Source organism: Halichoerus grypus, chromosome 6 (genome assembly GCF_964656455.1).
Source record: "Halichoerus grypus chromosome 6, mHalGry1.hap1.1, whole genome shotgun sequence".
Taxonomy (NCBI): Eukaryota; Metazoa; Chordata; class Mammalia; order Carnivora; family Phocidae; genus Halichoerus; species Halichoerus grypus.
The window spans coordinates 98540876-98563791 of NC_135717.1; the positions used below are offsets into that span (position 1 = coordinate 98540876).

Here is a 22916-nt window from a genome sequence, read left to right on the forward strand (position 1 = left end):
GGCAGATTGCAGCTAACCTTTTCTATTGAGATCTAAAACTAAAAAAGAGGTTTGTACGGGACAGACAGGAGATGTTTCCAGGCCATATATGGAGGAGGCGGCCCAAATTTTGAAATCCTTATCATCACATCTTTTGAACTCAGACGTTCTGCTTTATATTAGAAAAAGCAAAACAAGTTAATCTTGAGAACGTTCATTAGCTCATGAAGAGCCAGGGTCTTAAGTGTACTCTTTATAAGGTTTAGTTCATAAACTATGGAGTGGAGTTCACTTAGGTGAGTCATGGGAGTTTAGCAAACAGATGGTAAAAGGAGAAAAATGCCTTGGAAAAACAAATAGAAATGCATGTCTTATATACTACAAGAAATGCGTGTCTTGTATGCTAGGAACATTAATCTGGATCAGTCACAAATGCCCACAAGGCAAAGCCTTTCCCTGTGGCTTGAACGGCCTCCCACCTCAGGGTTCAACAAGGAGGGTAGACAGGATCTGAGAATTTGAGGTTCCAGTTTTAGGGCTTCTATTAGCCTTGTGCCCAACCTGCGCTTGTGTTCTCTTGCTCTTGAAGGGACAAATAGTCCTTTCATATTGAGAACAATGACAGACTCTACTTGACATGAGGAAATTCGATGGCTCCTCTGGTTTCCTCGCCACAGTCAGCCATAGATTTAAAGCATGTGCGTTCACAGGTGAACTCTCTTCTGTCATTCCCTCTACATCACTTCCAACCTCCCAGTGGAGTGATGAACAACTCCCATTTGGCCAGGGCAAATTCTCCAGAAAAGGTGGTAACTGTGAATAGTTGAGGGTCAATACTCACAGGAGCTGGGGGACACATCTACAAGGCTGGGAATTGTGTGTATTACATATGACTGTGGCTTATCAATGATGCCAACAATAATGTATTGTGTATCTAGAAAAAAATCACATCATGGTTTTTGAATACAAGAATTAAAATTGTTTTTGAGGAAACAACATGCATACACCGTTTAAACAATCCAATGATGGAAGACAAAATTTAATTAAATGACAAACATACAGTACAATTATAAAGCCTAGGAGAGTTCAGAAAGAATAGACTCCAGTGAGTATACACTGATTCCAGAATTTCCATAGAGGAATGTGTTTTAGGCTTGGCGTTGAAAAATAACCCTGGAATATATGGAAAGGAGGGTATTGTCAAGTGACAACACAAAGGTTTCAGATGATCATGACTCTAATTAGTAAAGGATTCTGCTGGAGGGAGCTTCATTGGCTAGAGCTGGTGGTTGTCAACTTGGAGTAAAATGAAGCCAGATTGTGAGGATTTTTGAGTATCTTCTTCTAAATACCAGCCTTTCTAAATACTCCTTCCAATTATAGTTTTTTTTTAATTTCTCTACCTTTTGTTCATTTTCTATGAGGGGATTTTTTAAGAAAGATCTATGAATGGAAATCTTCTTAAGGTCCTAAAAATCATCACTTCCAAACTCTGTAACTCTCCAGCTATTTGTAACTATTCAAACTATTATAACTCTTTGCCTAGGTTAATTTAAATTTTGCCAGTTTAGGCAAAATTTTGGATTTATTTCCACAGGACATATATAGTAAGTTCTCCTTCGATGAGAACCAGAACAGTACTCAAATAGGAGCTGTAAGCATCCATACCATCACCATCATATATGACCTACTATTATAAATGAAAAGCAATATGGTTAGGAGTCCAGCCTCTTCAGCAGGACTGCCTGGGATCAAATCCGGCTCCAGCACTTATCTGGGGTGACTTTGGGTGTGTCTCTTATTTTCTCTTTGCCTGGAAATGGAGATAATAGTAATGTCTACTTCATAAGGTTGTTTTGAGAATGAAATGAGTTGATACATATAAAGGATATAGTACCATGCCTGGCATGTGGCAAATACTTTATATGTGTTAGCTGTGTTTATTTTCAGGAAATCCAAGTGCCAAAGTTAAACACATGGAAAGTTGTTTAAACCAATCGTTTAAAGACCTCTTAATCCCTCCACACATAATTTAGGACCAAAATGAGTTGCTAGATTATTGTCAGGACAATACTAACTTAAAAAAAAAAATGTCTACTTCTGCCTGCACTTTAGCCACTTCATCTGCATGATCGGAGGAAGGTCAACAATGGCTTCTGTGAGGAAGGTCACTGACAAGCGACATAACCCAGTGGAAAGCATTTGTAGAAAAATCAGAGCCATCCAAAAGAGAGAAGAGATTTCAGATCCAGTTCGACAGATTCTCAAATATCAGTCTAGCAGTTTTGATAGTCCACAGATTAACACCAAGAAAGATTTTGAAGAGGTACTAAAGAACATGGCGACCACTCCTATTCCCTCGCCCAACACTTGTTTCTCAAGTACCGAGAAAGACGATGCCATCATTACATCTCCTCAAATAATGTCTCCAAGAACCCCATCCATTTCTCACCTCAGCTCTCCCGAGAATGCAACATACCCTGTTCCTCTCACAAGTTCTGAAAACCTCTCAAGGCCAAGATCACAGAGCTCTCAGAATTACACATCTCGGGTATCACAGACCAGGAAAGGGGAGCGCTTCTTTAACAAGGATTTGAATAACTGTTGTAATGAAAATAATTTTAGTGCGTCAACACTTGACTTTGATTCAACGTCTGATAAAAACTCTGAATGTTTTACTCCTCAGGAATCACTGGTGAAAAAATTATCTCTAAATGGAGCTGGTAAATATTAATCGTTTAGTGTTAGTTCTTCCAATTAAGGAATAAGCACTTTCTGAATACCTGAGTTAAAAAAACCCAATCCACATCATTAAAACTTGGATGGAAGCATCCATCTTTCCCTTTTTAAGTATGTTTCTTTTTCTCTCTTAAAGAATTTTTCATTTTTAAAAATTATTTTTAAATTTTTTAATTGATGTATAGTTGACCTATTTCAATTATATACTTTATTAAATGCTCACCATGATAAGTGTAGTTAATGTCTGTCACCATGCAAAGTTATTACAGTATTGTTGACTATATTCCCTATGCTGTACTTTTCATATTCATGACTTATTTATTTTATAATTGAAAGTTTGTACCTCTTAATCCACTTCACCTATCCTGTCCCCTACCTCCCTTCTGGCATTCACCAATTTGTTCTCTGTATTTTTCAGTCTATTTCCTTTTTGTTTGTCTGTTTTGTTTTCTAGATTCCACACATAAGTGAAAGTATATGGTGTCTTTCTCTGTCTGACTTATTTCACTTAGTATTATGCCCTCTAGGTCTATCCATGTTATCCTGAATGCAAGATTTTATTCTTTTTTATGGTTGAGTAATATTCCATTGGGTATATATACCACTTCTCTTTTATCCCTTTATCAGTAGACATTTAGATCACGTCCATATCTTGGCTATTGTAAATAATGTTGCAGTAAACATAGGAGTGCATATATCTTTTCAAATTAATATTTTTGTTTTCTTTGGATAAACACCCAGAAGTGAAATTACTAGTATTTTCATTTTTAATTTTTTGAGGGACTTCCATATTGTTTTCCATGGTAGCTGTGCCAGTTTACAATCCCACCAATAGTTCTTAAGGGCTCCCTTTTCTCCATATTCTTACCAACAGTTGTTATTCTTGACTTTTTGATGCTCATTCTGACTGGTGTAAGGTGATATCTCACTGTGGTTTTGTTTTGCATATCCCTAATGATTAGTGAGGTCAAGCATCTTTTCATGACCATTGGTATGTCATCTTTGGGAAAATGTCTATTCAGTTCCTCTCCCGATTTTTTAATTGGGTTATTTCGTTTTTTGGAGTTGTTTGTTATTTCTCTATCTTGGATATTAACTTCTTATTGGATATATCATTTGCAAATATCTTCTCCCATTCATTTTATTGATAGTGTATTGCTGTTTCATTTTATTGATAGTTTTCTAAGCTGAGCAAAAGCTTTTTAGTTTGATATGGTCCCAATACTTTATTTTTCCTTTTGTTTCCATGTCCTGAAGAGAAAGATTCAGAAAAATATTGCTAAGGTCAATGTCCAAGAGTTTACTGCTTCTGTTTCCTTTTAGGAGTTTTATGGTTTCAGTCTTTACATTTTGATATTTAATCCATTTTAAGTTGATTTTTGTGTATGATGTAAGGAGTGGTCTAGTTCCATTCTTTTCCATGTCGTTGTCCAGTTTTCCCAGTATTATTTATTGAAGAGACTATCTTTTCCCTACTATACGTTCATATCTCCTTTGTCATAGATTAATTGACAATGTAAGTGTAGGTTTATTTCTGGGCTTTCTATTCTGCTCTATTGATCTATGAGTCTGTTTTTGTGCCAGTACCATACTGTTTTGATTACTACTGCTTTGTAATATAACTTGAAATCTAGGATTGTGATGTCTTCAGCTTTGTTCTTCTTTTTCAAGATGGCATTGGCTCTTTGGGGGTCTTTTGTGGTCCCATATAAATTTTAGTATTTGTTGTTCTAGTTCTGTGAAAAATTTTTTTTTAATTTTAGGTAGTTAACATACAGTGCAATATTGGTTTCTGGAGTAGAGTTCAGTGATTCATCACTTACATACAACACCTAGTGCTCATAACAAGTGCCCTCCTTAATACCCATCACCCATCTAATCCATCCCCTACCCACCTTCCTCCGTCAACCCTCTATAGTTAAGGAATCTCTTTTAGCTTGTTTCCCTCTCTCCTTTTTTCTTTTCCCCTTTCCATATGTTCATCTGTTTTCTTTCTTAAATTCCACATATGAGTGAGATCATATGGTATTTGTCTTTCTCTGACTGACTTATTTCACTTAGCATAATACACCCTAGCTCCATCCATGTTGTTGCAAATGGCAAGATTTCATTCTTTTTAATGGCTGAATAATATTCCATTGTGTGTGTGTGTGTGTGTGTGTGTGTGTGTGTGTGTGTGTGTACACATACCACATCTTCTTTATCCATTCATCAGTTGCTGGATATTTGGGCTCTCTCTGTAGTTTGGCTATTATTGATAATGCTGCCATAAACATTGGGGTGCAGGTATCCCTTCAAATCTGTATTTTTTGTATCCTATGGGTAAATAAATACCTAGTACTGCAATTTCTGGGTCATTGGATAGTTCTATTTTTAACATTTTGAGGAACCTCCATACTGTTCTCCAGAGTGGCATCAGTTGACATTCCCACCGATAGTGCAAGAGGGTTCCCCTTTCTCTGCATCCTCACCAACACCTGTTGTTTCTTGTGTTGTTAATTTTAGCTATGCTGACAAGTAGTAGTATTTTGATAGAGATTGCCCTAAATTTATAGATTGCGTTGGGTAGTATGGATATTTTAACAATAGTAACTCTTATAATCCATGAGGATGGTATATCTTTCAATTTTTTTGATATTGTTTTTAATTTCTTCCATCAATGTCTTATAGTTTTCAGATTACAGGTATGTCACCTCTTTGGTTAAATTTATTTTATTTTATTCTTTTTGATACATTTGTAAATTGGATTGTTTTCTTAATTTCTCTGTTAGTTTTTTTATTGGTGTATAGAAATGCAACAGACTTCTCTATATTGATTTTGTATTCTGAGACTTTACTGAATTCATTTATACTTCTAAGAGTTTTTGCTGTAGTCTTTAGGGTTTTCTATATATAGTATGATGTCATCTGGAAATAGTGACAGTTTTACTTCTTCCTTACCAATCTGGATGACTTTTATTTCTTATCTGATGGCTGTGGCTAGGACTTTCAGTACTATGTTGAATAAAAGTGGTGAGAGTGGACATCCTTGTCTTGTTCCTGATCTTAGAGGAAAAGCTCGCAGTTTTTCACCATTGACAATGATGTTAGCTGTGGGTTTTTCAAATAGGCCTTTATTATGTTGAGATATGTTCCCTCTAAACCTCCTTTGTTGAGGCTTTTTTATCATGAATGATGTACTTTGTCAAATGCTTTTCCTGCATCTATTGAGATAGTCGTATGGTTTTTATCCTTCATTTTGTTAATATGGTGTATCACATGGATTGATTGATGCATATAGAATCATCCTTGCATCCATGAAATAAATCCCACTTGATTGTAGTGAATGATCTTTTTAATGTACTTTTGAGTTCAATTTGCTAGTATTTTTTGCAGATTTTTGCAATTATGTTCATCAGAAATATTAGTCTGTAGTTTCCTTTTTTGTCGTGTCTGTCTGATTTTGGTGTTAGGGTAATGCAGGCCTCATAGAATGAACTGGAAGCTTTCTGTTCTCTTACATTCTTTGGAATAGTTTGAGAAGAGTAGGTATTAACTCTTCTTTAAATGTTTGGTAGAATTCAACTGTGAAGCCATCTGCTCCTGGACTTTTGTTTGTTGGGAGTTTTTGATTACTGGTTCAATTTCAATACTAGTAAGTGGTCTGTTCAGATTTTCTATTTCTTCCTGATTCAGTTTTGGGAGATTGTATGTTTCTAGGAATTTATCTATTTTTTCTAGGTTGCCCAATTTGTTGGTATACAACATTTTGTAGTAGTCTCATAATCCTTTGTATTTCTGTGGTATTGGTTGTAACTTCTGTTTCATTTCTGATCTTATCTGAGTCCTGGCTTTTTTTTTTTTTTTTTTTTAGATTTTATTTGTTTATTTGACAGGAGAGAGAGAGACAGTGAGACTGGGAATACAAGCAGAGGGAGTGGGAGAGGGAGAAGCAGGCTTTCCGCTGAGCAGGGAGCCCGATGTGGGGCTTGATCTCAGGACGCTGGGACCATGACCTGAGCTGAAGGCAGATGCTTAACGACTGAGCCACAGATGCTTAACGACTGAGCCACCCAGGCATCCCCCCCCTTTTTTTTTTGATAAGTCTGGCTAAAAGTTTATTGGTTTTTGTTTATCTTTTCAAAGAATCCGGCTCTTAGTTTCATTGATCTTTTCTATTGTGGGTTTTTTTTTTTTCAGTTTCTATTTCATTTATTTTCCCTCTTCCTCTACTTCGATTTCCTTTCTCCTGCTAACTTTGAACTTTGTTTTTTCTTTTTCTAATTCCTTTAGGTATAAAGTTAGATTGTTTATTTGAGATTTTTCTTGTTCTTGAAGTAGGCCTGTATTGCTATAAACTTCCATCTTAGAATGGTTTTTGCTAAGTCCCAAAGATTTTGAACCAACAAAGATTTTGTGTTTCCAATTTCATTTGTCTCCAAGTACTCCTTGATTTCGTCTTTGACTTCCTCATTGACCCTTAGGCTGTTTAGCCACTAAGTGTTTTGTGGGTTTTTTTGTGTTTTTTTCCAGTTTTTTTCTTGTAATTGATTTCTAGTTTCATAGTACTGTGGTTGAAAAAGATGTTTGATATGATATACAGTCTTCTTAAATTTACTTGTGCTCATTTTATGGCCTAATGAAATCTATTTTGGAAAATATTCCATGTGCACTTGAATGTGTATTTTGTTGTTTTTGAATGGACTATTCTGTATCTATCTCTTAAGTCCATCTGATATAATGTGTCATTTAAAGCCACTCTTTCCTTATTAATTTTCTGTCTGGATGATCTATCTGTTGATGTAAGTGAGGTGCTAAAGTCCCTACTGTTATTCTTCAATTTCTTTCTTTATATCTGTTAGTAGTTGCTTTTTGTATTTAGGTGCATAGGTTGGGTGCATAGGTATTTACAATTGTTATATCCTCTTATTGCATTCATCCCTTTATAATTATGTAAATGGCCTTCATTATTTTTGTTTCAGCCTGTGTTTTAAAGTGTATTTTGTCTAAGTATTGCTACCCCAGCTTTTTTTTCCATTTGCATGAAATATCTTTTTCCATTCTTTCATTTTCAGTCTTTATGATTTTAGTTTAGGGTCTTTTGTAGACAGCATATAGATGAGTCTTGTTTTTTTTATCTACTTAGTCACCCTATGTATTTTGATTGGAGCATTTAATCCATTTACATTTAAAGTAATTATTGATAGGTATGTACTTATTGCCATTGTGTTAATCATTTTCTGACTGTTTTTGTAGTTATTCTCTGTTCCTTTCTCCTTCTCTTAGTCATTTCTCACAGGGAAGAGAATTTCTTTAGTGTGCTTGGATTTCTTTCTCTTTACTTTTTATGTGTTTATTACAGGTTTTTGGCTTGTGGTTACCATGAGGTTCATATATAACATCTATGTATATAGTAATCTGTCAAGTTGATGGTCACTGAAGTTCAAACACATTTTAAAAGAACCACAGTTTTACTCCCCCCGTCTATATTTTATGTATATGATGTCATATTTTACATCTCATTATATTGGGTATCCCTTCACTAATTTTTGGAGGTGTAATTGATTTTACCACTTTTGTCTTTTAACCTTTATACTAGCTTTATAAGTGATTGATCTGGTATCTTTACTCTGTTTGCTTTTACCAGTGAAATTTTTCCTTTTATAATTTTCTTATATCTAGTTATGACTTTTCTTTTTTCACTTAAAGAAGTCCCTTTAACATTTCTTGTAAGGCTGACTTAGTAGTGAGGAACTCCTTTAACTTTTGTTTGTCTGGAAACTCTCTTTCAATTCTGAATGATAACCTTGCCATGTAGAGTATTCTTGGTTGTATTTTTCCCCCCTGTCAGCACTTTGATTATATTGTGCCACTCCCTTTTGGCCTGCAATGTTTCTGCTAAAAAATCAGCTGATAGTCCTATGGGGTTTCCCTTGTACCTGTTAACTCTTCTCTTGCAGCTTTTAAGATTTTCTCTTTAGCTTTAATTTTTGCTATTTTAATTATTATGTGTCTTGTCAGTCTTCTTGGGTTCATCTTGTTTGGGGCTCTCTGTGATTTCTGAACCTGGATGTCTGTGTCCTTCCTTAGGATAGGGAAGTGTTCAGCTATTATTTCCTCTAATATGTTTTCTGCCCCCTTCTCTCTCCTCCTTCTGGGATCCCTATAATGTGAAAGTTGTTATGCTTGATGTTTTCCAAGAACTACCTTAACCTGTCCTCATTTTTTGAAGTTCTTTTTTCTGTTCAGCTTAGTTGCTTTTCACTACTTTGTCTTCCAGATCACTGATCTATTCTCCTGCATCATCAAATCTGCTATTGATTCCCTCTAGGGTATTTTTCACATCAGTTATTATATTCTTCAGCTCTGGCTGATTCTTTTTTATATTTTCTATCTCTTTGTTGAGGTTCTCACTGAATTTATCAAGTCTGGTGAGCATCTAATGACTGTTACTTTGAACTCTTTATGAGGTAGATTGCTTATTTCCATTTCATTTAGCTCTTTTCCTGGGGGTTTGTCTTATTCTTTCATGTGGTTCATAGTCCTCTGTCCCTTCATTTTGTCTGACTCTATTCATTACTATGTATTAGGTCAGCCTTCTAGTCTTGAAAGTAGTGGCCTTATGTAGAACATGTCCTGTGAGGCCCAGTAGCAATCCTCCCCTAGTCCACAAAACCAAGTGTTCCAGAGGTGTTCCTTGTGAGGCCTATGTGTGCATTCCTCCTGTGACTGGGTCATGACTGCTACTGGTCCTCTGGTGGGCAGGGCCAGCCCTTAGCCCAGCTGTCTGCAAGATGGGTGGCAGGGCTTGCTCCCAGCACAGCTGAATGAAAGCTGTGATGTGATGGATACAACCTGATTTGGGAGTAAGGACGGCTATTTAGGTGTTGGTTATTTCTTTATAATTTTTATACCTATTTTGCATATTTTACCAGTGTCTTGAATAATTTTTTTGAGCTTATCAGCTGATTTACCAGCTCCAATCATTGGAACTTCTTACATGTCATCAGTGATCCCTCACTGGAAATATATACCTCAAATTTATAAAATCAAGATACAAAATTTAGCTCAAAATTGTTAATTTTAGAGTATGTAAAAGTTACTATCCTTACAAGATTTAGAGTCACTCCCAAACATAGCCAATGAAAGAACTGACAACCTGCATGTCCCAGGCAGAAAGAAAGCCAAGTCACATTCTTAGTGATGCAGGCCGGCTGAGTCCCAGAACCCAGGGGAGGGTCTCAATGGACCAGCCAGGACCCTTCCTTGGCATCATGCAGAATGGAAATCAAATGCGAGCCAGAGAAAGTGGAAACAGAGTTTATTGAATAGTGTGACAGACAGATAATAGCAGACGGAGTGTCTGGGAGACTCAGAAAGGAGAGAAGAATGAGTCTCATCATTGTTAGGGGTTTGTATTAGGAGAGTCTAGGGTACATGTTCCTCCAGGAATCCAGGGTAGGGTACAGTCAAAGGCAAGTGTCAGGTGAACAAGAGGTGTTACTCCATAAATTACCGAAGATAAGGGTATTGATGCCAGCATCAGTTGAGGTTTGTTTGAAGCTAATGTCCTGGGACATGTTTAGGATCTGGCTCTTCTTATGTGTTATCAGGTGTTTGGGGCCTAGGACAAAACTTAATGATTAACTTTCTGGCCTCTGCCTGTTGCGGGATCATTGAGCCAACAATCAAGAAAGAGTTCTTGAGATGTTTTACGGTGCAACTTTTAGTAAGTTTATTTAAGTAGCACCGAGACAGGACCAGTGGGCAGAAATAGCTGAACTTTTACTGTATGAAGCTGGTGGTTGGTTATATGCTTAGTGCTCAAAGGGGAGGGGACATGCAGGGAGTATTAGATCATAAATGTTTTCTTTCAGTTTCTACTCATAAAACTACTTTTGCAAGATGTCTCTGGTGCTTGATATTAACTATCAAGTACAGGCAGTCATGAGACCCTTTAAGAATGTAGCAACCAGCACGTATTTGATCCTTATCAGAACTATGCAGGCTATAGGCCAGCCTTCTGGGCTAAACACGAACATTTTTCTGCTTCTATCCCTCATCACCCCTTGGAGTGGGAAGATAGCTTCTTTGGCTTGTTCGGAGATAAAATATGGAACATGAGTGAATAGGGTCTAGCAGAAAAACAACAGAAATGGAGACTTTCTAAAATGGAATCCCTTCAGCTTTCCTACTTCATTAAGACCTAAAACGATACAAGCAAGAAGGAAATAGTTATTTCTAGGAGATAAAGGATCAATAATCAATGGGTCTGGATTTGGGAAGGAAAGAACAATGTGAATTTTTATTTCCATCTTTAGACTGGGCTGAGGAACAAATCTATTTACAAAAACTCTTGAGGATCCTCTCTGGGTTTAGGAAATTCTTTAACTAAGACCCTTAGTTCAGACTTTGACCAAGGAATAAAAGATGCCTGATGAGGATCTCTGGTAGTCCTGAATGGCCTTATTTTTAAAGATTTTATTTATTTATTTGACAGAGAGAGAGGGAGAGAGCACAAGCAGGAGGAGTGGCAGACAGAGAAGCAGGCTCCCCCCTGAGCAGGGAGCCCAATGCGGGGCTCGATCCCAGGACCCTGGGATCATGACCTGGGCCAAAGGCAGATGCTTAACCAACTGAGCCACCCAGGTGCCCTTGGATGGTCTTATTTTTAAAAGTAACTGTTTAGTAGTCTCTTTAGAGTGGAAAGACAATTCAGAAAGAGGATAACTAGGATGAATGCTCAAAGGATAGAGGGGAGCATTAGGAGTTACATCAGTCTTATAGTCTTATTTTAGCTATATTGTCTCTTTTTCATTAGCTTTTTGTAATGACTCTTTCAGTGGATCTACTTTGGAATTTTGAAACTTTTTGGAGGCTCCTACATGCCAATTAAAACAGGTATCCCATTCTGTTTAATTTGGGAACCCTTGCTTTCAAGTGCACTTCTTAAATGATCTTACCTAATTGGAAGAGTTCCCATACTGGTCATTGTATTTCTAGGTTGTAATACCCTTAAGGGCTGGGAGCAGTGTGATAGGACCCTATCTGCAAATGGAGTTAACACACATTTCTTCTATTCAGCCATATCTACCTGCAAAGGAAGTGAAACTCACATTTCTGTCTGGCCTTATTTTGAGGCCCCCAACCTGACAGTTACCAAGCCAAGTTCCACAGGACACAAAACAAGCTTAGTAAGATTTTGCTGTTTCTGCTAGATAACTGAGATTTCTGGAACTATAGCTCTTAGACACAAAATAAGCAGGTGTGCAAGAAGGTGGCATGCATGACTCTTTAGCATTTAAGAATCCCATTAGCTACCTGCAAGGATATTAAAAAAAAAAAAAAAAAAAAGAATCCCATTACCTAAAACTGTGGGTTTCTCAGAGCCATACTATACCTAAAAGGGATGTGCCACAGGGCTGGGGTTTGTGTATGTTTAATAGTGTACCTTGTTGCATGGAAATTTCCTTGCGGTTGGTGGGTGACCTAATGTCAATCTAACACATTCTGTGACTAACTTATCTTGTCATGGGATTCTTCTTGAGGTGACTAGTGCTCTAACAGCCTTTAAATGCTCAACCTATGCCTACCAACTTTTGCAGATTTTTGGCCTCCAATATCCCTGCAAACAAACCTGTCCACCTTAATGTATCAGTAGTAACCTAGAGATGTTACTGTATCCTGGCCACAAGAAGGCCCTGTATGCACCACCAATTCCTGTGACTACTTAAAGTTTTCCACTATGGGAATTGTGGTCTGAAAGGCTAAGGGCTTGGTTCCAGGCAGACCCTTCTGCCAGCACAGTTGGGCTCTGGGCAGAACCACCAGCTCCACTGGGCTCTGGGCAAATATGCCAGATCAATTGAACTTAGGACATCACCGTCTGCCCCCACAAGCTGACCTGCCCTGTAAAGGAAAGTCAATTAGAGTGAGAGCTCAAATACAACAGAGCAGAGCTCAGAACTAAGAGGAATTTACCCACAGCCCTTGGAAATGACAAGAAAAACAGCAAACTCAAAGGGTTCACGGGCACCATGGCTGTGTGTCTCGTCATCCCCAAACGCTGCTGGAAGTTCACTTTGGATCCTTTTGCTGCCACCAAATCTGTTAAAAAACAGAATTCAACTGAGTAAATTTGAAGGTCTAATTGGCTTTATTAAATTATTTATGAATCAGGCAGCATCCCATCTAGCAAGTATGAAGGAATTCAGAGATGTACAAAATAGAAGGTTTTTATAAGGAAAATGGAGCAAGAACATTATTAGCAGAAGAAAAGGATTTTTCCAGGCAAGATGGCTTTCCCTTGGGAATAGTGGGGAGGATTTGGGAGGGATTGGGGTGGAGGATGGTGGTGTCTTACCATGTGGATTCTTCCTTTAGGGGATAGAGAGGGCCCATGAAACATTCATTGGTACCCATCAGAAAATTCCCCATTAACCAGTTGAAACTACATTTCTGGGGGATTGAAACTGCAGTTAGATTACATATTGAGCTCTGGTTTGGGAGTTAGCCTAAGGGACACCAGTTTGGGCCTGTGGTTTTCTTTTTAATAAGGCCACCTCTGTTCTTTCATTAGGTGGTGCCAAGGGTGATATTCTATCATTCCTTCCTAATTTATCAGCTGGAATAATTGATAAAAAGAAACTCTACCCTGCTACATCAACTACCTGGCTATCCTAGGTCTTCTTTCCCAAAGGAGAAGCAGGATAAAAGCCTGATTGTGTTTCTGATCACTCAAGAGTAGGTTGTGGATATTGTGCGAAGGGTTCTTACCCCTGTACATCGGTGCATATTTCCTATAAACAAGGACATTTGCTTGCCTGAATATGGAACAGTGATCAAGATCAGGATGTTTAATATTGTTGCAATACTATGATTTAATTCAAAGTTTGATGTTCAAATATTCTCAGTTGTTGTCCCAATCATATACTTTTCAGCTTTTTTGTTTTCTGGACCAGGTTCCAATTCAGTTCACACCTTGTATTTAGTTTCACAGCTCTTTAGTTTCCTTACATCTGGAGAGTTTCTCACTTCCTTGTCTTTCATGACCTTGAAATTTTTGAAGAATATAGGCTAGTTACTTTGTAGAATGTCCAATATTTTCTCTTGAGTATTCAAGTTATACATTTTCACAGGCACACTACAGAAGTGATGTTGTATTCTTCTCAGTACAATATATCAGGATTTTAAAACTTGATCACTTGATTAGTGTAGTGTCTGCCAAATTTCCCCATTGCAAAGTTACTATTGTTCCTTTGTAATTAATAAATAATTTATGGGAAGATATTTTGAGTCTATATAAATCTCCCATTCCTCATCAGATTTTCATTCACTAGTGTTAGCATCTGTGCTATTGTGCTTTATAATAAGAAATACATATTTGATCTTTGTCCCGTTTTTGGCCCTGAGCTCCTAAAACATCAGGAATTTCCTAAATGATGAGAGCAATAAAGGTGTCTTTTGTTATGTTAATGAGGTGACTTTGGGGCTTCACCTAAGGACAGGGGGCTGGTTGCTAGAGGAGACAATTGCAGGATTAGAAGGTTGGAACTTTAAGCTATTCTTCCCTGACCTCAGGATGGGGGAGGGGCTGAATATTGAGTTCTATCATCAATGGCCAATGATTTAACCAATCTTGCCTATATAATAAAGCCTCCACAAAAACCCAAAAGGAGAGGGTTTGGAGAGCATCCAAGTTGTTGACCATGTGGAGATTTGGAGAGAGTGGTGTGCCAGGGAGAGGGCATGGAAGCTCTGTGCCCCCTCCCCACACCTTGCCTTGTGCATCTCTTCCATCTGGGTGTTCCTGAGTTATATCCTTTTATAATTAACTGTGGATCTAGTGAGCACAATGTTTCCCTGAGTTTTGTGAGCCACTCTAGCAAACCAAAGGAGGGGTTCATGGGAACATCCAATTTATAGCAGGTCAGTCAGAAACACAGGTGATGTCCTAGACTTGGGATTGGCATCTGAAGGTTGTAGGGGTGGGTCCTATGGGATCTGATGCCATCACCAGGCAGAGAGTGTCCAAATTGAATTGAATTGTAAGACACCCAGCTGGTATCCAAGAATTGCTTGGATGTGTGTGGGGGAGAAAAAAATCTCCACATTGGAATTTGTGATTAGAAACACGGCATCCACTGATATTTCTTGCCTAAATCAATTACTACTATAATTGTTGCCAAATAGAAATATTTTTTATCTCCATCATTCTTTCTATATTTCTTACTTGTCACTCTACTGTAAGGGTTTTACCTTCTTCCTAATTAATTAATATCACAATGAATTCTGGATTCTTCTTATAGCCAGTGGTTTATAATCTATTACTATCATTATTTATTTTGAAGCTCAAATTGTCCCAGAGTTGGCTAGCAGGATATTATTTAAGGTGGCTTCTATATCTGCTTGGTATGTTCCCATCTTTCTTTGAGCATTTAATTACTTCCTGGTAACAGCCAGTGTCCCAGGTACTAACACTTTCGACATGTCCTCATTGTTTTTAATAGCTTATTTTCCCTGGTACTATAAAACTCTCTAGGCTTGTCTTATACATTTCCTGCCCCAACCTTGGAATCATCTATTTCTTCAAGTATCCATGGCTCTTTTTCATGGGAAATAATAGAGATTACAATCTGGAGGCAAGGGGTTGTTGTCATTTATGGGCCTTTTCAGTAGTCAGATCTAGGGAGTACTTAAATTTTTTGAAGATAAAGTACATTATGAGTTCAGCAACTATCCAATGCAAATTTAGTATTATAGGGGTTTTACTTGCCTCTTCTGTATCTCTATTTCCTTTCTTACCCATAGAAAATCCTGGTCCTCAATGACACCAATATAAATGCTCATTTGTTTTATTCTTCAATATATACACAACACTTTTAGAATAATAATACCCAAACTACTTGTATTATTTTTCTGTTGCTGAATTTACACAAACTTGGTGGCCTAGAACAATACACATTTATTACCCCATACCTTCTGTGGACCAGGAGTCCATGCACAGCTCAGCGGGGTCCTCGGCTAAGGAACTCACAAAGTTGTAGTCAAGGTGTTGGCCAGGGCAGCTGTGTTATCTGTGGCTCAACAGGGAACTGACCTGCTTTGGGCAGCAGAATTTAGTTGTTTGTGGTTATAGGACTGAGGGTTGTTGTCAGCTAGAGGTGTCCCTCAGTTTCTTGCCAGTTGGGCCTCTCAGCATAAGAAGCCCATAACATGGCATCTTGCTTCTTCAAAGCCAGCAGGAGAATTAGTGACTCCAGCCAAGTCAAGAACTGTGATCTTATGTACCTTAATCATATAATCACACACAGGTATATACCATCACCTTTCCAATGTTCTATTGGTTAGACGCAAGACATAGGTCCTGCCCATACTCAAGGGGAGGGAACTACACAAGGGTGTAAACATTAGGAGGCAGGGATCAAAAAGGACACCTTGGATTCTGTGTACCTCATTACCACAGTAGATTGCTGAAAATGGTTTAAGATTTTTGGGGTCATTCTTTTTTTCTTAAGATACATGCAGTATGTTCCCCAAGTGTGTATGGGAATGTTTCCAGACTTGTTTTTATAGTGTTTTTTCTCACTTAGTAATTTTGAGTGGTCATCTGTGTCCACAAATTTTCTTCATATACTATACCTTTTTGGGAATATATCATATTTTACTTAACCAATCTGTCATAATTGGATATTATTTTTTCTCTATTATAAACAGCATCATAATGAATATTCTTGCAGCAAAACATTTCCATGCACCCTTAATTATAGTGTAGGATGAATGGCGTTTATTTCCAGAAAGCTGTTCTGCTTGGGCAGGATTTAAGGAACTATTTCCCTGAAGAAAATAAGGAAGCTCCACTGCAGGGAGATATTGATCAGAGTTCTTCAGAGAAACAGAACCAATTGTGTGTGTGTGTGTGTGTGTGTGTATGGGTGGATGGATGAATGGATGGATGGATAGATGGATAGATGGATAGATGGATAGATGATAGATAGATGATAGGTAGATGATAGATAGATGATAGAAAGATAGATAATAGATAGATAGATTTATTATAAGGAATTGGCTGACATGATTATGGAGGCAGGCAAGTCCCAAGATCTGTCTGTAAGTCAGGAAGCTAGAGACCTAAGGAGCTAATGGTTTAGTTCCAGTCTGAATCCAAAGCTTCCCCAATGAGAACCAGGAAAGCATATGGCATAGTTCCTGTCTAGAGGCAGCCTCAAGACCAAAGAAGAGCTGATGGTTCCATTTGAGTCCAAAAGCAGGAAGAAAGCTGAAGTCCCAGTTCAAACAAAGGCAGCCAGGCAGAAAAAATTCTCTTTTACCTAGAGGAGGGCCCACGTTTTTGTTCTACTCAGGCTCACACTCATTAGGAAGGACAATCTGCATTAGTTAGTCTACCAATTTAAATGTTCATTTCATCTAAAAATACCTTCACAGAAATATCCAGAATAACACTTGACCAAATATTTGGACATCCCATGGCCCAGTTAAGTTGACACATAAAAATCCATGACAGGAGGTATTTTCAGTTTGAGGTATGTGATAGAGGGCTTAGAGTTTTAGTGGAGGAAAATAAGATAAAGATATTCTTTTTGGCTTCACAGCTCTCTTTTCAATTCTATAAATAAAAGGAATAAAAATCATCTCTCTAAATGTATTTTTCCCCTTCTCAGTACCTCCTAACACTGCCAAATGACATTTGCCATTAAATTAATACAGATCTTCCTTGACTTATGATGGGGTTACACTCTGACAGATTCATTGTAAATTGAAAATACCCTAAATTAAAAATGCATTTAATACATTTAACCTACTTAACATCATAGCTTAGTCTAGCCTAACTTAAGTGCTCAGAACACTTATATTAGCCTCCAGTTGGGCAAAATCATTTAATACAAAGCCTATTTTATAATAAAGTATTGAATATCTCATGTAATGAATATTGTACCAAAAGTGAAAAACGGGATGGTTGTATGGGTACAAAATGGTTGTAAATGTATTTGTTCTTAACCTTTGTGATCGCATGGCTGACTAGGAGCTGCAGCTTACTGCTTCTGTCTAGCATCAAGAAAGAGTATCATATTGCATATCACTAGCCAGGGAAAAGATCAAAATTCAAAATCTGAAGTACAATTTCTACTGAATGTGTATCACTTTGCAACCACTGTAAAGTTGGAAATCAAACCATTGTAAGCTGGGGACTAGCTGTACTCTCTTTAAAGTTATTCAGGCTTTTGTTAGTCTATATTTACCTCCTTGAGGGAAGAATCTTCACCCCTGCATCCACCCTGTCCCCAGAGCATAGATCTCAAGGCAGGCTTCAGTTAGAAGTAAAAGACAAGTCTTAAGCTCAAATAAGATTGGTGTGTCAGTTACTAACTTAATTTCTGAATGTGATAGTAGGAATGACTGTATCTAAGAATGGCCTCTCCACATCAGTTTACCCAAAAAAGATTCGAAGTACTTACTTGAGACTGAAATTTCATCTAGGCTAGATGCTGAATGCCTTTGTTTTCTCCTCGCATTTTCATATTTAACTAATAACACTTTTTTCGTGCCCTGAGAAAAATATATGCAGTAGTTAATTTTTAACTTTATTTTTGAAGTATAGTTGACATAAAATGTTACATTAGTTTCAGGTGTACAACATAGTGATTCAACAAGTCTATACGTTCTGCTGTGCTCACCCCAAGTGTAGCTACCTTCTGTCACCATACCACACTATTACAATACTACTGACTATATTACCTCTGTTGTGCATTTTATCCTTTTTCTTTTTTTTTTAAAGATTTTATTTATTTACTTGGAGAGAGAGTGAGTGAGCAGGGGAGGGGCAGAGGCAGAGGGAGAGAATCTCAAGTAGACTCCAAGCTGAGCACAGAGCCCGACACAGGGCTCAATCTCATGACCCTGAGATCATGACCTGAGTCAAGGTCAAGAGTTGGATGCTTAACCGACTGAGCCACCCAGATGCCCCTCCCCATGACTTTTTCTATAACTGGGAGCCTGTATCTACCACTCCTCTTCACTTGTTTTGGCCATCCCCCCCACCCCTTCTCTGGCAACCATCAGTATGTTCTCTGTATTTATGGGTCTGTTTCTGCTTTTTGTTGGTTTATTTACTGTTTTGTTGTTTTAGATTCTACATATAAGTGAAATCATATGGTATTTATCTCTGTTTGACTTATTTCACTTGGCATAATACCCTCCGTGTTGTCACAAATGGCAAAATCTCATCCTTTTTTATGGCTGAGTAATATTCCATTATGGATATATAATGCATTTTTAAATACATATAATGCATTTTAAAATGCAAATTCATTCCTATATGATATGTGTGTATACATCTTCTTTATCTACTCATCAATCAGTGGATACTTGGGCTGCTTCTGTATCTTGGTTATTGTAAATAATGCTGCAATAAACATAGGGGTGCATGTATCTTTTCAAATTAGTGTTTTTGTATTCTTTGAGTATATACCCAGTAGTGGAATTACTGAAACATATGGTAATTCTATTTTTAACTTTTTGAGGAACCACCATACTGTTTTCCAGAGTGGCTGCACCAGTTAGCATTCCCACCAACAGTACATGAGGGTTCCTTTTTCTCCACATTCTTGTCAACACTTGTTGTTTCTTGTGTTTTTTATTTTAGTCATTCTGACAGGTGTGAGGTGATATCTCATTGTGGTTTTGATTTGCATTTCCCTGAATATGAGTGATGTTGAGTATCTTTTCATGTGTCTGTTGGCCATCTGGATGTCTTCTCTGAAGAAATATCTGTGTATGTCTTCTGCCCATTTTTTAATGGCTTATTTGTTTTTTTGTTTTGTTTTGGTGTTTAGTTGTATAAGTTCTTTATATAATTTGGATAGTAACCCTTTATCAGATATGTTATTTGCAAATATCTTCTCCCATCTTGAAGTTTGCCTTTGAGTTTTGTTGATTTTTTCCTTCACTGTGCAGAAGCTGTTTATTTTAATGTAATCCCAATAGTTTATTTTAGCTTTTGTTTCCTTTGCCTCAGGAGACATACCTAGAAAAATGTTGCTATGGCTTGTGTCAGAGAAATTACTGCCTGTGTTCTTTTCTAGAATTTTTATGGTTTCAGGTCTCATATTTAGGTCTTTTTTCTTTTTTTAATGCAAACTCATTCCTATGTTTATTTTCATTTTCTCTAGTAATTTACAGCATCTGCTATTGATTCTTTAGTCTTCACATTTTTGTGAATTATCTCTTAATATTGACTGCTATACAAAGAAATGATATTTGTCAGTATTTGTAGGATCCTACAATGATCCAGCTATGTAAACAATAGAACCTCACATTATGTTTTTGGATCATGAACACATATTGGGACCTATAGAAAATCAGGCATATTTTATGAAATACAATGATGCAACCAAATAATGTAGATCAACACAATTCTTTTTTCCCTGTCTTTTCTACAAATGTCAGGCAGGAGGCATGACTTAAAATATTCTTATGATCTGTGATTCCAGTAGTAAAAGAACATGTCATTTCGGTAAATGTCCTGTCTCTTCTCTCCCTTGTGTTCTAAATTGCATTGTATAGATATTTCTTTTTCTTTCTTTCTCTTTCTCATTCTTTCTTTCTCTTTTTATTTCTTCTTTCTTTCCTTCTTTCTCTTTTTTCATTTCTTTTCTCTTTTCCCATTTTGTCTTTAATTTCTAGTTTCTTTTATTGAAATAAATATCATCTGTACTGTTTCCTTTTAGAGATTGAGATTTCTCTGTAATCAGTTTTTTTTGTTTGTTTGTTTTGTTTCAGGTGTAGAATTTCTTGATTCATCACTTATATACAACACCCAGTGCTCCTCACAAGTGCCCTCCTTAATGCCCATCACCCATTTAACCCATCCCTCTGCCTACCTCCCCTGCAGCAACCCTCAATTTGTTCTCTGTAGTTAAGAGTATATTTTGTGGTTTGCTTCTCTCTCCCCCCACCCCCCATGTTCATCTGTTCTGTTTCTTAAATTCCACATATGAGTGAAATCATATGGTATTTGTCTCTCTCTGACGGGCTTATTTCACTTAGTATAATACTCTCTAGCTCTATCCATGTCATTGCAAATGGTAAGATTTCATTCTTTTTGATGGCTGAGTAATATTCCTGTGTGTGTGTGTGTGTGTGTGTGTGTGTGCGCGCGCACGCGCGTGCACATGCTCTTGTATACCCACACCACATACTGTCTATCCATTCATCACCTAATGGACATTTGGGTTCTTTCCATAATTTGGCTATTGTTGATAATGCTGCTATATAAACATCAGGAGACATATATCCCTTTGAATCAGTATTTTTGTATCCTTTGGGTAAATACCTAGTAGTGCAATTGCTGGGTCATAGAATAGTTCTATTTTTAACTTTTTGAGGAACCTCCATACTGTTTTCCAGAGTGGCTGTACAAGTCTGCATTTCCACCAACAGTATAAGAGGGTCTCCCTTTCTCCATATCCTCACCAACATCTGTTGTTTCCTGTGTCATTAATTTTAGCTATTCTAACAAGTGTGAGGTGATATCTCATTGTAGTTTTGATTTGTATTTCCCTGAATATAAGTGATATTGAGCATCTTTTCATGTGTCTGTTGGCCATCTGGATGTCTTCTTTGGAAAAATGTTTTTTCATGTCTTCTATCCATTTTTTAATGGGATTATTTGTTTTTGGGGTGTTGAGTTTGATAAGTTCTTTATAGATTTTGGATTCTAATCCTTTATCAGATATGTCATTTGCAGATATCTTCTCCCATTACAAAGGTTGCCTTTTAGTTTTGTTGATTGTTTCCTTCACTGTACAAAACTTTTTATCTTGATGTAGTCCCAATAGTTTATTTTTGCTTTTGTTTCCCTTGCCTCAGGAGACATGTCTAGTAAGAAGATGCTATGGCCAGTGTCAAAGAGGTTACTGCCTATGTTCCTAGGATTTTGATGGTTTCCTGTCTCACATTTAGGTCTTTCATCCATTTTGAATTTATTTTTGTGTATGGTATAAGAAAGTGGTCTAGTTTCATTCTTTTGCATGTTGCTGCCCAGTTTTCCCAACACCATTTGTTGAATAGACTGTCTTTTTCCCATTGGATATTCTTTCCTGCTTTGTCAAAGATTAGTTGACCGTATAGTTGTGGGTCCAGTTCTGGGTTTTCTGTTCCATTGACTTATGTGTCTTTTTGTGCCAGTACTGTCTCGATCACTACAGCTCCGTAATATAACTTGAAGTCTGGAATTGTGATGCCTCCAGCTTTGCTTTTCTTTTTCAAGATTGCTTTGGCTATTTGGGGTCTTTTGTGGTTCCATACAAATTTTAGGGTTGTTTGTTCTAGCTCTATGAAAAGTGCTGGTGGTATTTTGGTAGGGATTGTTTTAAATATGTAGATTGCTTTGGGTAGTATAGACATTTTAACAATATTTGTTCTTCCAATCCATGAACATGGGATGTTTTTCCATTTCTTTGTGTCATCTTCAATTTGTTTCATAAGTGTTCTATAGTTCTCAAAGTACAAATCTTTTACCTCTTTGGTTAGGTTTATTCGTAGGTATCTTATGGGTTTTGGTGCAGTTGTAAATGGGATTGATTCCTTGTTTTCTCTTTCTGTTGCTTCATTATTGGTGTATAGAAATACAACAGTTATCTGTACATTGATTTTGTATCCTGTGACTTTACTGAATTCATGTATCAGTTCTAGATACATGATACATTCATGTATCACTCTACCAATTTTTTGATAGAGTCTTTTGGATTTTCTACATAGTGTCATGTTGTCTGCAAATAATGAATGTTTTGACTTCTTCCTTGCTGATCTGGATGCCTTTTATTTCTTTTTGTTGTCTGCTGAGGCTAGGACTTCCAGTACTATGTTGAATACAAGTGGTGAAAGTAGACATCTCTGTCTTTTTCCTGACCATAAGGAAAAGCTTTCAATTTTATCCTGATTAAGGATGACATTAGCTGTGCATTTTTTGTATATGGCCTTTATGATGTTGAGATATGTTCCTTCTATCCCTACTTTGTTGAGAATTTTTCTCAAAAATGGATGCTATACTTTGTCAAATCTGTTGAGAAGATCATATGGTTCTTATCTTTTCTTTTATTAATGTGTATCATATTGATTGATTTGCAAATATTGAACTACCCTTGCAACCCAGGAATAAATCCCACTTGATTGTGGTGAATGATTCTTTTAATGTACTG

The 22916-nt window shown here is 37.1% G+C and overlaps 1 protein-coding gene across 1 annotated transcript in view; it reads left to right on the forward strand.

The window, feature by feature from the left end:
- The first annotated feature begins 2113 nt into the window (after positions 1 to 2113).
- The window catches only part of IRAG2 (inositol 1,4,5-triphosphate receptor associated 2), a 119810-nt gene continuing 99007 nt past the window's right edge, over positions 2114 to 22916 (forward strand). The window contains 1 exon segment of the mRNA XM_078075774.1: positions 2114 to 2702. Within this exon segment, the coding sequence (XP_077931900.1) occupies positions 2129 to 2702 (574 nt within the window). The 5' untranslated portion in view covers positions 2114 to 2128.